The sequence below is a fragment of the Haliaeetus albicilla genome, chromosome 18 (assembly GCF_947461875.1).
Source record: "Haliaeetus albicilla chromosome 18, bHalAlb1.1, whole genome shotgun sequence".
Lineage (NCBI taxonomy): Eukaryota > Metazoa > Chordata > Aves > Accipitriformes > Accipitridae > Haliaeetus > Haliaeetus albicilla.
Window position 1 is genome coordinate 28,982,183 of NC_091500.1, and position 15,310 is coordinate 28,997,492.

Here is a 15,310-nt window from a genome sequence, read left to right on the forward strand (position 1 = left end):
CTGTGTAATAGCTAAGACACTAACCCAAATTCAATTCCTTGTTCAGTTCATTCAGCCTACCAGTGACCCATAAAATAGGAGCAAGGTAACTGTTATTCTACACAATAATTTTGTAGGAACTCATTTAAGCTTGTGGAGCACTCAGATGGTATGATTCCAAACGGTACGATAACAAATGGTACAAATATGGACAAATATAAAAGGAAGGAGAATAAATAACCTCCCTTCTAGTTCTCTGCTCTTACACAACATAGGTCTTGGAATTTCTGCAATGTTCTGGAATACAACCTATGCAAGCCTGGTATTTCCTTACGGCTGCCTGAGTTATGCTATCTTCATCTTTTCTTATCACCCCATGCACATCTCATCTTGTTAGACAAAAATCACCCTCCCCTAATGTCAGTTATTCCTGGTTGTCTTAGCATTACATCCTGCTACTGATTTCACCAGACAGTCAATAAAAAGTTAATCTCCTGCTGGAAACACCATTGGAATAGCACCATTTGTTGTTCAACTTTATGCTTCTAGAATACTTTCCCACTCAGGTGAAATATATTGCACACTGAAGGGCCTATGCATCACTTAAGTCACATTAAATCACTAAGGTTGATTAAATCCACAAATGGCCTAAGTATCAGGTATCCGGCTCTGCAACTTCATAACTATAACTCCAGGCTCCTTTAGTTAAGAGTTGGGCTCCTCTGAAGCAGTCTGTTTTTTAATGATATTGAGCATTGACACCTCTTAGATTTTCACAGAACTGCTTGGAATTCAACGTGCCTGGAAATAAAGACAACTTTTATTATTACTTATTTATTATTCTTGTCTTCAGAATTAGTTAGCTAGCATTAGTTATAGAAACAATTTAGTTTATGCCTGGGCATGCCTTTAGCCATGAAAAGAAAATTAGGTAAGTTGAAGCACTGGGGACAGGTATGTAAGCTATTTGTGATGAGCTTCAACTGCTCTGTTTTCCAAGTATCCTTTCTGAAAACCCAATGCCAGAAGTATCATCTTGATGGCCAAAGAGAGCTAGATATTGCTGAGTTTGCCCCAACAAGCTGTAAGAGCTTCTGATCCCAAGCAAGCGCCGTCTCCTCCCTCAGGAGTCAAGCTGAATGGTTTCAAAGCATGCCCAAACAGACGTAAATTAGTAACTGTGTGCTTGTATATTTTATTTGGTTTTAAAATTCATATGGGGGAGTTCCAGTAAAAATAAGTAACAGTGTACATATCAAGAGAAAGAGAGAAAGGAGATGGCTTTTAGTCATTTTCAATATTTTCTGCTCCCTACTTCTCTAGCAATGAAGGTTTTATTTATGTAAGACCACTGCCTGTAAAGTTCACAATGCATTATATGCTATTCAACAATGAAAAACATTACTGTTTGGTTTTTTTTAAATCCTCCTGGAATTAACTGCTCAGAATACTTTAAAACTCCTCAAACCTTTCTGCTAGCACAGGAGCAGTATGAGTAACATGGAATGGGACTTTTAAGTCTTAGATAGCAAGATTTTTGCATTTTGAAATGGCTGTTTTCAGAAAGGAGCAATTCCACAGTTTTGCTACAGTCCAGTCCCTGCTGGCTACTCTTTCTACTTAAAATATCCTGTATGATGATGTGCTCTATTAGGCACGATTAATACTTTGTTACAGGACAAAACTGAGGGAAGAGAAGGCAGAAGTTAGAGTAACTTTGGAACAGTATTTAAAGATGGTCTTTCATAAGTCAGAAGTTCAAGCAAAGTGTTAAAAGCCAGTCTTGAATCTGAGCTAATCTCAAGGAGGGTTTGCAATACACTTCTGCAGCAATAAGCCACTTGTTCTTTACTTGTATTCTCCAGCTTAGAGACCGTCCACTCCACACAGAAGTGAAATAATAGGGTGTAAGGGGGAAAGTCCGAGCATTTAGTTATTTCTGAACACCACTAGATTCAAGCCAATAGTCCAACAATGACAAGCTCTCTACCCTACTATCACTAACATAAGCCATCACATACAATCTCCTCTCTGTGGTTTCTGAAATTATTTTCCCCATGCTTGTTCTCAACTCTAGCGCCTTTGTTTTGTTATTTTACCGCACCTTCTTTAATCCAAACCATTTCTTTGAACACAACAATAAATTATTGATCCCAGTGTATTTGTTGATGTCAATGGCCGTTGCAGCCGCTTCGGGAGGAAGGCAATCGATAGTGAATGGAAATCATGTGACCGCATGAACACGGCATGCCCCGGAGTCACATACGGCCTCCAGGGCCAAGCGCCTCTCCAGTCATTGAAAAATAGTAAGGATCAATTGATATGTGAAGCCGTGTCAGTTCATTTTAGTGAAAAAGCATGCTAAACAAGCCAAGCAAACCCACAAATGAATGCAGACATAACAACAAAAAGGAGGAAGACGGATTTAGATTTTCAAGCTACTTCATTTTCACTCCATGCTGACTTTGTTTCTGTTTTATTTCACCTCCTTCAACTGAGAATGAAAGTACACCCATGCTCAATTTCTTGCAACATGCAATCACTCTCTCTTCTGTCTGTTAGAAACCTCGCTTTCCACCTCTGTTCACAAAACATTCACAGAATTATACTTGTTCCACCGAGCAGTACAATATCTATACCACAATCTAGATAGAAGCCATATGTATGAGCTTATATAACTGGTTAAATTATTTGTAATAAGTCCAGGTCCTTCCACCCAGGATCAATGACACTGTAGAAGTGTTGAAACATGTAAAAAAGGTCCAAGTAGCCCTTTGGTCATGTTGTTAATCATTTTATTTAAACATCCTCAAAGCTAAGAATGGGGACTTTCTAAACGCACAGCAGATGGGAAACACCACTGGCCAAGCTGTGAGGGGCCTTACACTTAACTTGTAGGGAAATCTGCATTATGGAGCGCTGCTATGAGCCCTGCCCATTTGTTTGTCGCTCTGAAACCCATTAACCCCTCTCCTGTCGCTTTACAGCGCCCGAGGCTATTTATAGATTACAAACAGCTTCACGAACTTTACGTAACGAGCATTCTACCCCCCCCCCCCCCAAAAAACCAATTAAAAAAAAAAAAAACACAACAAAAAAAGACGAGATCCAACGAGCAGTGATGAGCCCCGGGCTGGGGACCCCGGCCGGGTGAGGGCGGGGGAGCGGCCCCGGGAGCTGTCCGCTTCAGCACCCGCCGCCCGCCCAACCGGAGCCAACTCCGGTTCTACCGGTCCCTCCAACATCGCAGACAACGTTCTTAGAGGAAAAACACCGGGGGAACGGCGAGAGGAACTCCCCCCCCCCCCAACGCCGTTCCCTCGGGAAGGAAGTGCTCCACGGCAGCCGCCATTGGGGTTACCTCCCGCACACCGCCTGTCCCGTATCGGCGTCTCGTTTTCGAAGAGCATCCGTCACCAACACAGAAAAATAAGCGCTCCTCTGCAAGAATTATTTCCGGGCCCTCTCCTTCCAAAACAGGACTGCCAGCCATCACCCATGAGAAAACCACTGATGTAATGCTTTCTTCCCTTTCTGCCTCTAAAGATACCGGGAGGAGGGGGCAATCGGGCTCCTAGAACACCCTCGTTCTTCATAATTAAATCTTCCCCAGTGTGAAATGAGGACATACGGGTCATGGGTACCCATTGGGGGTGGAATGCTGCAGTGTTACAAGGACTGGGTTACATGTCTACACACAGCAGAAATATAACCAGTGCCCCATAAACTGACCCCACCTGTCCAACTCCTCAAGGATCTCACGCCAATCCCCTGCAACACAGCCCACATGGAAAGCCAGCAGTGGATGAACCTACCACACCTGGGATCCCTCGCCAAAATTCAGCTCAGGCCCCTTACAGAAGACTAGCTCCAGCTGTGTTGGCCCTCACGCGCAGGCTTTCTGCTCACACACACTCCCCTTCCCGTCAGACTTTTAGACTTTACCTCGGATCATCTGCAGCTACTGCCGTGGAGCGTCTCTTCCAGCTTCCCCACCCCCACATCAGCTGGGCATAATTTGCACCAGAAAGGAGCAGGGGGGGAGGGGAAGAAGACACCCAGATTTTTTAAAAAAAGAAAAGCTTGTGAACATGCAATTCCCTCTCCCCAGGAAGGAAAAAAAAAAACCCCAAACAAATCTGCCCTCACCATTCCCCCAAAATCTGTGTGGTGGAAGGAAATAAGAGCGCAAACCATGATGCCAACATCTGGGTCAGGTTGGAACCTCAAAGACGCCCCATGCATCTCCCCCACAAAACTCCATCCTCCAACTTCTCCCCCTCCCCTGGCAGCAGGAGTCTCAGGATGCCAAACAGTAGGAGAAAAAGGGGGGGTGGGGGGTGGCGGAGGGCTGTACCAGCTCTGCAGCTAGGGCTGAGGGGGGAAGGGATACAGAGAAGAACTCCAATTACCCCTCCTCTCTCCCTCCCCACAATGCAGACAAAGAGCACAACCCCGAATTTAGGGGCCTGGGAGAAGGGCCCTGTGGGCTCCCTGGCTTGTGGGATGGATGGATGGATGGAGAAGGTGGCCCAAATGGAGCTCGTGCTGCTCCAGGTTGAGGGTGGGTGTAGCAGGAGATTGCCCCCTCCCAGCCCAGGAAAGGCTGACCCCAAGGCCGCAGAGACGGCCGGCTGGAGGGCTGGCAACCCTCCCTTCCCCGCGGGGCTCGGGGAACCTCAGGCTGCAGCTGAGAGTGGGGGGGGGTGTGAGGGAGGGAGAGGGGGGGGAAAGAGGGTGGCTGGACTGTCCCCCATCATCTGGGGCAGGGTCTGCCGTGGGAGCCCGGAGGACCCAGGCCGCTACTTGGGCACGGAGGGCGGTGTTGGATGGGGAGAGAAGCGGGGACACCCCGGTACCCCCTCCCTGAGCGCAGAGTGAACGGGCATCCATGGGGGCGAACTCTCGTCCGAGAGGTGGAGAGGGGAAAGGCTCCCAGGGCCCCCCCCGCCCTCACTGCAGCCCTCCGCCACCGCTGGAAGAAGTGGACTTGGGGCGGGGGGCTAGTCCTGCCCCCCCCCCCAGCCGGCTCCCCACTGCACCAGACATCGCTCCCCATGCAAGCCAAGAGCTGCTGGAAAATCGCTCTGCGGCAAAGCCCCCGCCCGAGGAGGGGGGTAGGGGGGAAAGAGTGTGTGCTGCTGAAGCGGGGCGGGGGGGGGGCATGAATTTAAAAAAAAAAAAATAAAAAAAATAAAAAAATCCAGGGAGCAAAGGCTGGGAGCCCCCGGCCGCCCCCCGCTCCGGGGCTTGCAACTTACTGTGGCCGCTGCACTAGCGCGTCTCCCGCAAGGCGTTGCTGGACTGCGGAGGTGGGGGAGCTGCAGGAGGAACTGCGGTTGTCGCCATCTTGGTGCGCTGCCTGCGCTGCCCCCCCCCCTCCTCTACACCCCCCCTCCCCTCCCCTCCCCGCGCGGCGTGCCGGCCCCCTGCCCAGCCGCTGCCTGCCGGCAGAGGGCTTAGGGAGCGTGGCAAAACTCCCCGCGCCCGCACCGAGCGGCTACCGGATGGGGACTGGGGGGGGGGACGACGACACGACACACACACGACCGGGGAACCCCCTCCCCTCCTCCTTCTCTGGGGAACCGGGACAGCCCGGAGGAGCCGCTTCTCCGAGTGCCTGAGGAGCTGAGCCCTACCTGCCCCCCCCTCCCTCCCCGAGAAGTGCCGCCGGATTCAGGGGCGCAGCTCTAGGCCAGGTTAAGCTGAGCTTACGCGAACTGCCGCCCAGGGATGAACTGGGGAAGGGGGGGGGGGGGGCTGCCCAGCCGGTACCGGTACCACAGAGAGCACAGCCCCCACCGCGATCGTCCGAAATACTGGGAACCGTGGCGGTGTCGGTGGAAAAAATCCCGGGCTGCTGGAGATGCTCAGCTTACCCCAGCAGCCGGCTGGGTCCTGCCCGGGTGGGTGTGCAAACAGCCCGGGGATGAACGTGGCTCAAAACCAACGATTTCGAACTAGCAGAGACAAACTTAGTTTAGGCCAGCATTTGACCACAGTCTAATTTACTAATCCACGCAGAACAGACCTCAGAAGTGCAAAAGTCCTGTAACAAACACACGCAGAAGGTGATCTGTGATGGGTGTCATCAGCAGAGCAAAAGGAAAACTTTGTATCAGCCAAACACTTTTTCTTCTTTTCTTTTTTTTTTTATTACAGTTTGAAGATACACTAAAACTTCAAATGGGCATGCACATCACAGATCGCATCACCAAGAAGAGCTCCGTGACCTCATCCCTGGACTATCTGGAAACAGTAAGATTTTACAAAAGAATTTAAAAAGTGCCAAAACAACATTTACGTCCTACACGCAGTGATGCTCTTTGTCCGGTAGATCTACGCACTGTATTGGCTTCTTCCCTCCAATTGCAACTGGGGCTATCTAAGATTTCTTCTCAAAGGTCCTTCCTCAGGACCTGGCAGGTTTCTCAGGGTGCTGTGGAGCTCCCCAATGCCCAGCAGCTCACTAAAGAGGTGGAAGTCTACTATGGAATACTGTCCTCACCTACAACCCCATCATATATGCAGATTTCTGTTTTTTCCAGTAATATAGTGAATAAGAGACTACTAATAATTGACCCAAGTTACCCCTCTTCATTTAAGAAGGACAACTCCTCCTCCTTTATACATAGAATGTGTGCCTATGATGTTACACCTATAGTTTATAACTGCAATTTTAGGATCAATTTTTATTGTTACGTAGTTCTTGTTCTCCATAAGACTGTGCCTGTGTTGCTGAAAGAACAACCTGAAACACTGTATTAGGTTGCTGTTTCAGGAAAAAAAAAAAATATATATCCACCTTGCAGAAATGTCCTCTTCACAGAATTTTAAATCTTTGTCCTCTGAGCAGAGCTTTAGGAGTTGTGTGCTGAGCAGACAAGCTAGCAGGACACAGCACTGTGCTGGAGAACTCATTTATCTTGCTTTAGAAATGACACAGGAACTAAATCTGCCCTCACTTTACATCGCTGACTTTTATGGGACTACCCTACTGTAACACAAGGGCAGACGCAACCTAAAAAATGTAGATACCTCAATCCATAACTAATCAAAAGCAGTTACACACACATTAAATATGCTGCTACAGAAAGCTACAGATTCTGAGAAATTTTCAGTCCAAACTGGACCTTCTGTAGCTTGGTTCTCACTCAGACTTAAAATTCCAGTAGCTGTGAAGTAAGCGGAAATAAAAACACTGAAATACAGGAGAAAAATCCACTGATAGCAAACTGCTAAGAAACAGGATAGCACCTCCCAAATACAGTGTTTAAGCATCCAAACGTCAAAGTTAGGTCACATAACGTAAGAAAAAAATACCTTCTCTACATAGCTAATGGTGCCAGCAGCTCGAAGCATGCAGTGCTGCACCCCGGCAAAGCTGCCGGCACTGGCCGAACGGACCAGGCGGGCAGCGAGGCAAGCCGACCCCCGGATGGAAACGCCGCAGCACACCCGGGCTTCCAACTAGGGCACCCACAGAGCTGCTGGGAACTGTGGGCACACGGGTCCCTTTGGGGCCGGCCACGCACCAGAAATACTTCAAGGACATTCTGGGGCCCCGAGGGTGTTATTACAGTTTGTATAAGATATCTTTAAGCAAGGCGCTTAAAGAAATAAATAGGTCAATGCCCTCAGAGGTTGAACAGTCACAACAAAACAAAAAAAAGTTCCTAATTGACCTAAGTGATCCTGGCACGGCCTAGGAGAGACTCTATCCCGGATAAGAGGCATGAAGTTCTGCCCAATCCCTATACAGAGTTATATTTTCGGCAACTGCCCCATCCACCCTTCTGATCAGCCGTCAGGACTATCTTATTCGTTATCCCAATCCAGGTCGAAAGGGAATCCTCAGAAAACGTGCATACTCAGAGTCTGAAAGTATTTCCAAAATAATGCTGCCTTGTAAAGCAGATAAATATTACAACTCCAGCTAATGATTTTGCTTGCCTGTAATCAGAACAGTAAAACTAATAAAACCTCTCCTTGGGTTAAAAGGGAACAAAACCACCCAGAACTTAGGCAACAGAACTAAGATAATTCTGTAATTCTCGATCTGAACAGTAACTACCTGGCACTGTGCTGTCTCTTTAAGGAGCACACAGCTGCTTAGCACAAAAAAAAAAAAATTGCTTGATAAGGATACTGCCTTTTCCTTATTTCATCATAACAGCCCTCGCTTCTCCCTTCACCTTCGGTGTAGTGACCTCTGAATTGCCTCGTCAGTTCCTAGGCTTTGTGGACAGGGATATGTCCTATACACGCCTCTGCAAAGCACACCGGCTGTCTGTCCTTCTGTCATAATAACCAGGAGACAGTATATCTTTGCTACAACAGACACCACGCAAGCCAACTGAAGGTAAACAAAGTTTAGTAGCTGGAATGACCCTGTAATTTAAACAGGTTGTTACATGGGGGTAGCCAGAGAGATGGTTGTGCTCTAAAAGACTTCTCCTACACCATGGGTGCAATCCTGCTCTTACACAAGGTCTGTATCGCCTCTCAGACGAGCTGGTGCCTAAACCTGCGGTATCACAGGAGGGATCGCAGCCGGTCAGTCAGAGGCACGATGATACAGCACTCCACAAAACGGATAAGCAAAATACTCGTGTGAGGTTTGGAACAGTCCTTTCTCCCAGATAAGGGGCTCGAAGCAAGGCAGGATCCGAGCTTCGGGATTCAATCCAGTTAAACGTTTATGTACAGGCAACCAATTCAAACCAACGTGCTCCTGCTCCCCCCTCCCTGTCCAGGGCTTCCCTGCAGCTCTGCACAACCGTGCCGCTGCCGCTTTAAGAGGACGCTTGGCACCCAGCCGGACAGATGGCCGGCCGGACAGACTGACGGACATACACATCCGGTTCAGAGACTGCCCTGGCAGCAGCGAGGGCTGCAGACCGAGCAGGGTGTGCACGTCGCCTGACACCGGTCACCTCCGGGGATGCTGCTCATTCCCTCTCTCCAGCGATGCGTTCAGCTCCTCCTCTTGCCCCTCCATATTCTCGCCTGCCTGGGCTTCTGGGACTCCTTCTATAAGAAAGTCTTCCCATATGTCACGGCGAAGGTGGCAGCCATCTACAACCACAAGGTCTACAAGCGGAAACAAGAGCTGTTCAGCAACTTAAGAAAATTTGCTGGCCCTTTGGGCCAGCTCGTGTTGCTGGAAATTGGCACGGGCACTGGCACCAATTTCCAGTTCTACCCACCGGGCTGTCGGCTGACGTGCACCGACCCTAATCCCAATTTCAGAAAGTTCCTCCTCAAGAGCCTCTCGGAGAACCGGCACCTTACGCTTGAACGTTTTGTGGTTGCTTCTGGCGAGGATCTGCATCAAATTCCAGATGGCACCATGGACGTGGTGGTGTGCACCTTAGTGCTGTGCTCTGTGACCAACATCAAGAAAGTCCTGACGGAGGTTTTGCGAGTGCTCAGGCTGGTAAGCTGTGGCAGCGCGAGGGAGATCGGGGATGCCGATTTGTGTCATTGATAAGCCAAGTTGTGTGTACTGACCTACACTTAGGATAAATGCCATCACCTTCACCAGGCCAAGAAAGAGTTTAAAATCAACCAGCATACCCACTTATCCACTCCTAAGTCGTCTTTTTTTTTTTTTTCCCCTGCTTCACCTGCAGATGAAAGAACCACCTCAGCCTGCTTCCCCTGTCCTTCCTCAGCAGGACTGGTGTGCTGCCAAGCACACAGGAGGTCTGAAGTACCTGCAAGGTGGTCCTGATTGCCCGGGGCAAGTGAGTGGCACAGCTACTCAATCTGGGCAGCCTGGCTGCTGCACTTGCAGCTGGGCAACCTGCAAAAACTCCAAGGCCAAAGCTGTTTCAGAAAGAAAGAGAAAAGAAGAAAAACAAAAAAAACCCACCCCAGAATATAACCCAGGAGGTGCTGGGAGCTAGGAGGAGGAGGAGCAGAGCAGTGCTGGATAAGCAGGATTACTGCAGTACAATGGTGGAATACGGGGAGGGAAGCAGGAATGTGCATTGTAACACGGGTAAATTATTAACAACCATTTCAGTTCATAGTTGCCACGTGTATTCTCTAGCGATTCTCTCTCTTATCTTTAAAACTTGTCCATTTAAGCAGGTATTTTCATTATAATCTAAGGTGACACTTGTAAAATGCCACATTCCCATACTGCTCTTCCAATACTTTTTTCTTCATTTATCTCAAAATAACTGGGCAAGAGTTTAAATTAAGCTTAACAGAAATCCTATCCACACAGGTGAGCTAAATCTGTGTAACTGGTCAGAGTGTCCATGGGTAAATGAGATTTCAGCCTGCGTGTGGCTGAAAACCTAATTAATTCCTCGAGGCAATCTTGTACACTCCTACAAAGCAAAACTAGGGAAGAGGGAGTAAGATCATACCCAACACGTTCCACTAAGAAGGGGAAGGAAACATGAGCTCTGAACCCTTGACTTCTTCTCTGTTTGGCTCCACTGAACAAGTTTCACAGGAAAGGTTTGCTTACAATACTAGATTTGCTTTTTATCGGTTATTTATAAACATGGAAAGACATTGAACAGGTGTGGTCAAAGATAAAATTAAACATTGATAGGGTTCATGAGACTGATAATGACGAAACTATTATGCGCTACATACACTGACTGTAGCCTCTTCCTCACCCTGGGACACTAGATTTCTGCCTGCTAAACCTATCTCACACATTTTATAAACATTAAGAAATAAACTCTTTTCCTTGCTGGTATGTAGGGTAAGCAAACTGTTTATTCACATTTCTCAGATGAGATATACTGAAACACAAGGAAGTTAGTGGTTTGTCCAAGATCATCCAAGGCAGAGACAAAAACCTGGTGCCAGCAGTTCTGCTGTCAGACCACACTGCCTCTTGCACAATCCTAAGTTGCACCTATCAGTAAACGTGTAGTCATCCAGTAATAACCACCATCTTCAACAAAATCTGAATGGTAGGCACTTTTAGAGACTTCGCAGTTCAAAACAAACATGACTCTAGCACGCGTAACATCTCGGAAAGGACGCTGGTCTTCAGAGAGGTGATAAAAGGCACACAGAAGTGAACAACCCTAAGTCCTTTTCATGGCACTGTTTTCCAGGGTGGAGCTTTCTACTTCTTGGAGCATGTGGCTGCAGATCATTCCAGTTGGACCTACTTTTGGCAAAAGGTCTGCGACCCAGTCTGGAAGTATTTTGGAGATGGGTGTTCCTTGAGCAGAGAGACAGAGAAGGAGCTGGAGAAAACTAATTTCTCAGAACTAAATTTGAGGCACATTCATGTCACGCCTTACTGGATTCCTAGTAGTCCTCATATCATTGGGTATGCAGTAAAATAAATGACCATGAGCGCTGCGGGACACAGGACCTCCCTTCAGTACTCCTTTCATGCTTTATAGATGGTTTTTCACCCTTGCAGTCAGCCCATATACAGCAGCTGGCTACCCAGAATAAAAGTATGAAAAACTTCCTGAGCATCCACAGCTCACCCAAACTGGGAATCACATTCTTCCATTTGTTAGATAGGTTTTCTGGAGAGAGCTCTGAAATAGAGCTGCTGCACAGGGACCAGGCAAACAGGAAAGAACTCTAGACAACACGTTTCAGTCCAATACAAAATAAAAGAGGAGTCAGCATCTTAAGAGAGTTGAGAAGGGGGAGAGGGAAGAAAGGGAACAGAAGATAGATGCAAGCAAGTACAGGGGGCTAACATGTTTCTAAGGGCAGAGAATAATGCCCAACCTCTAACATTTCCGATACAGGACACATGCATAATAGATACAGCATCACTAGGAGCATTTTCATTTCAGTCTTCCCATTATGAAATACGTTTACGAGCAGGCATTCATTCGCCTGTGCCAGTACAGTCCTCCCTGACAGGACTTTTGTTTATTCAGGGAAGTGCTCATTACAACACCAGTTCACTAGGCATAGTCCTCACTGGCCATTAGATGCTAATGCTATCAGTGCAGATTTAACGTGAAACAGCCACCTATAAAGCAAAAATGGAACTTTTCTTTACACTGGGAGAAAACTGGCATTTGTTAAATCGGATGGCAGAAATCTCATCTCTGCTGTAAAATGCTGTTACTAGATCAGCCACGTCCTTAGAGCCCTTTTGTCATGCTCTACTAACATGTTTTACCTATGCTTAAACTCTTCATTTTCTACTCCCCCTCCAATCTAGATCACACCTTAAAGAGGTCTCTTTTAAAAGCCAGGAGTTCCATTAGAAATGTTTTCCAGTTAAACTCCCCTAGGAGACCAAGAGAAGGTGCTGCTCTCTTGGCCACTATTTAACCTTTTCTATGATTTCCTGCAGTACAGCAGCAAAGAATTAAAACCTGGTACAGATGATATTTATAAGAAATTAATGTATTTTGTGCTCCATACACATCCAATTGGTCTACACAGAAAGTAACTCCCATTGTTCAAATTTGTTTCTCTAATGTAGTTGCCACAAGGTGGAGGTATGAAGGTATAACAACACAGTTTGTTAATAAAGCAGTCTAGTAACAATGCTGCCGTATGTGGATTTTATATTTGCTTTATTCCCACTAGAGGGAGGAAGTAACTCATCGGACAACAGGACTAGCTGTCACTCAACAGAAAACCAAAATTCTCCAGTGCAATTCACAACAGAACTGGGACCTTAAGTCCTTCAGCAATTAAATGCTAGTGGCTAATCTACACTGCTGCCAAGTCCTTTGAAAAAGCACTGGTGACTGCAAAGTTGAAAAAGTTTTACAGAATGCATTTAGCATAGAACGGACCATTCATTGTTGACTCAAGCTTATGAAGTTAATAAAACCAAGCCATACACTGTATGCAGCGATTACCAAATTAATAAATTGTTTTATCTCTGTTCCATGATTCCCATCAAAGATCTGAAAGATAACTAAGAAAAGCAAGCTGATTCACTGCAAAGGAGCCCATATGCGCATACCAAACTATTTTAGGTGTCCACGAAGTGGAAAGACTGAAACCTGCTGTTGCAGAGAGAGCACAGAGCAAGTAGCTGACTAGCTCATCCAGCTACTTACAACGGGGTGGTAAATTAACTCTTAAACAAATGTGTTTTAACTGAAATGTTAATCAAACTCCTAATGAAACACCTACAGCAAATCCAGAGTTTGCATGAATTTCCTTCGGCTCACTAAAGACAACATACGGTTGCTTTAAGAAATATGACCTGTAACCTGAAACTGCTGAACACCAAGTTAGGGCATCTTATGACATGTTGCCAGTGGTTACATACAAAGTTGTACTGCCCAGTTTGTCCCAGTAACAGACTGGCAGCTCCTCTTCTGCCAGAGTTGGGACGCTACAGTCACTATTTGGTATGCAGTCCTGCCTTTCCCTTCCTTGCCTGTGACCAGACTTTAAAATCAGCTTTAGAGAAAAGTCTACCAGATCAATCCAAGGAGCTGAATACACTTCAAGAGGAACACAGCAAGTACATGAATGCAGCTCGCTCTGAATTTCAAGGGCTCTAATTCACAGAAGAACTAGTTTTGCTCAGCACAGATCCTCTGCCCTACGCTGGAAATGACAGAGGCCAGCACCCTCTTCCTCCGTGCCTGCCTCACGCTGCTTGCCATGCCCATCTACCTACTACCATTCCTGGGCATCTGGGAGCCTTTCTGTAAGAAGATATTTTTTCCTTTCTTCTTAGAGAAGTTTTCTGCAATTCATGAAAGGAAAACAAAGAAGCAGGAGCTATTTCATAATCTCCCTGACCTCATGAGGCCCTCAGGAGAGCTGAAGCTGCTGGAGATCGGGACCAGCTGCAGTGCTAACTTCCAGTTCTACCCACCAGGCTGCAGAGTCACGTGCACTGACACAAACCCCAACTTCCAGCAAGACCTTTCGAGGAGCGTGAACAAGAACCAGCTTGTCCACTAAGAGCATTTCCTACTAGCTGTGGGAGAAGACCTGCACCAGGTGCCCAGCAGTTCTGTAGATGCCGTCATCTGTGCCTTTGTCCTCTGCTCTGTGTGCAGTGTGAATGGCACCATAAAGTACTGCGAGTGCTCAGACCAGTGAGTATCTGAATAATAAGTTTTGTTACTACCTTTATCATCTATTCCAGAGGCACTGCACCAAAAGAAAAGAAACAAAAGGAAAAAAAAAAGTTGGTTTTGAGCTTACAAACGAGACCAAGTTTATTTCCCTACAACCACTCTGCACTGCTAAATAGTGCAAAGCAGTAGCAACATACTGGTCAGTCTGTCCTATTCTTAAAAGTTAAAACCTAAAAGTAACAGTCTGCTAACTAGAACTGCCACTAATTTTGTAAGTGATTATGGTATATCATTTAAAGCAGAACTGGTTCCTGTGTTGTTGTCCCTCCCCACACACACCAGATTTTCTTGGGGTGGGACGCTCTCTGATCAAGACTGAAAGTCTGCATTTTAAATGGAACTGCTTTAGCCTCTTAAAAGTGGGGCTCATCTACCTGTATGACTAAACCAGTCTAATTAAATGCCTTCTGTCCCTGTAGTATACCAATCAAGCTAAAGATTAAAACCAGCTGTTTTGTTGGGGTATTTTTGCAATAGACTTTCAGCTTTTAAAATGGCATTTTCAAGACAATCCTCTGGGTTGTCAAAAAATGATGAGTTTGAGTAAGATTTATACATTTCTTTTAGTTTCCTTCAAAACAAATTACATGCTAGCAACTGTAATTGAAACAAAAAGACAACAAACTATTGCTATAATAACAGAGGGATCAAGTAAGTACATCCTTCACGCTTTTTGCATAGGCACTTTGAATCTCTGCAAGGTTCCTGCTTTACATTAATTCCAACTGACATCACAAAATCAAAAAGCAGGCAGGGACGGGGTGGGAGAATACCGATGAGTGAGCAAACTGCGCACACACACTGGTCTGTGTTTGAGAGGAGGTGGGATGGAGGGAGAAGTCTGGTGTAACCCCAGCACCTGCTGCGGCTCTGTAAGGTGACTTTGTTTTCCCCAGGGAGGCGCTTTCTGTTTCTTAGAGCACGTGGCCGCTGATCATTCCAGCTGGAAGTACTTTTGGCAGCAGATCTGCTGTCCGACTTGGAAACTCATCTTTGATGGATGCTGCCTCATGAGAGAGATATGGAAGAATCTCGAACAGGCCAACTTCTTGGAGCTGAACTTACAACACATAAACATAGAGCTGCCCTGGATGCCCGTACGGCCTCACATCATCAGCTATGCTGTGAAGTAACTCACACCGCCCTGCCAAGCCTTCTCCCCTGCCCACACTGAAATTCCTTGACATAATCAACACAAACAGCGTGGCATAGACTAATCTAGACGTCTGAATCTAGGTAACACAGTAAAGGAGAGCACC

At 46.7% G+C, this 15,310-nt stretch overlaps 2 protein-coding genes and 1 pseudogene across 5 annotated transcripts in view; 2 read left to right on the plus strand and 1 right to left on the minus strand.

The window, feature by feature from the left end:
• SCN8A (sodium voltage-gated channel alpha subunit 8) overlaps positions 1-5,353 on the minus strand; it is a 61,828-nt gene extending 56,475 nt beyond the window's left edge. Inside the window, exon 1 of the mRNA XM_069806199.1 lies at positions 5,241-5,353. The gene's annotated coding sequence lies outside the window, so the exon portion shown is untranslated. The remainder of the gene's footprint in view (positions 1-5,240) is intronic.
• A 220-nt stretch (positions 5,354-5,573) lies between these two features.
• On the plus strand, positions 5,574-11,331 carry LOC104320637 (thiol S-methyltransferase TMT1A-like). Of its 4 annotated transcripts, none has more exons than XM_069806202.1 (5): positions 5,574-5,678; positions 6,142-6,237; positions 8,156-8,341; positions 8,489-9,418; positions 11,070-11,331. In XM_069806202.1, the coding sequence occupies exons 4-5, from the start codon at positions 8,924-8,926 to the stop codon at positions 11,304-11,306; spliced, it is 732 nt and encodes a 243-aa protein (XP_069662303.1). In that variant the 5' UTR covers positions 5,574-5,678; positions 6,142-6,237; positions 8,156-8,341; positions 8,489-8,923; the 3' UTR covers positions 11,307-11,331. The 4 variants fall into 4 exon arrangements, with proteins under 4 accessions (XP_069662303.1, XP_069662301.1, XP_069662302.1 ...); XM_069806200.1 differs by having other exon boundaries at positions 8,736-9,418; XM_069806201.1 differs by lacking the exon at positions 5,574-5,678 and adding an exon at positions 5,776-6,017 and having other exon boundaries at positions 8,736-9,418.
• Positions 11,332-12,965: 1,634 nt separating this feature from the next.
• LOC104320638 (thiol S-methyltransferase TMT1A-like) lies at positions 12,966-15,297 on the plus strand (annotated as a pseudogene).
• The last annotated feature ends 13 nt before the right edge of the window (positions 15,298-15,310 follow it).

Bases quoted from the DNA above. Each gene is read 5' to 3' on its own strand.
- LOC104320637 (XM_069806202.1), top strand. From the start codon at position 8,924: ATGCTGCTCATTCCCTCTCTCCAGCGATGCGTTCAGCTCCTCCTCTTG. The intron at 9,419-11,069 runs GTAAGCTGTGGC...ACTGTTTTCCAG, and splicing joins TTTTGCGAGTGCTCAGGCTG to GGTGGAGCTTTCTACTTCTT.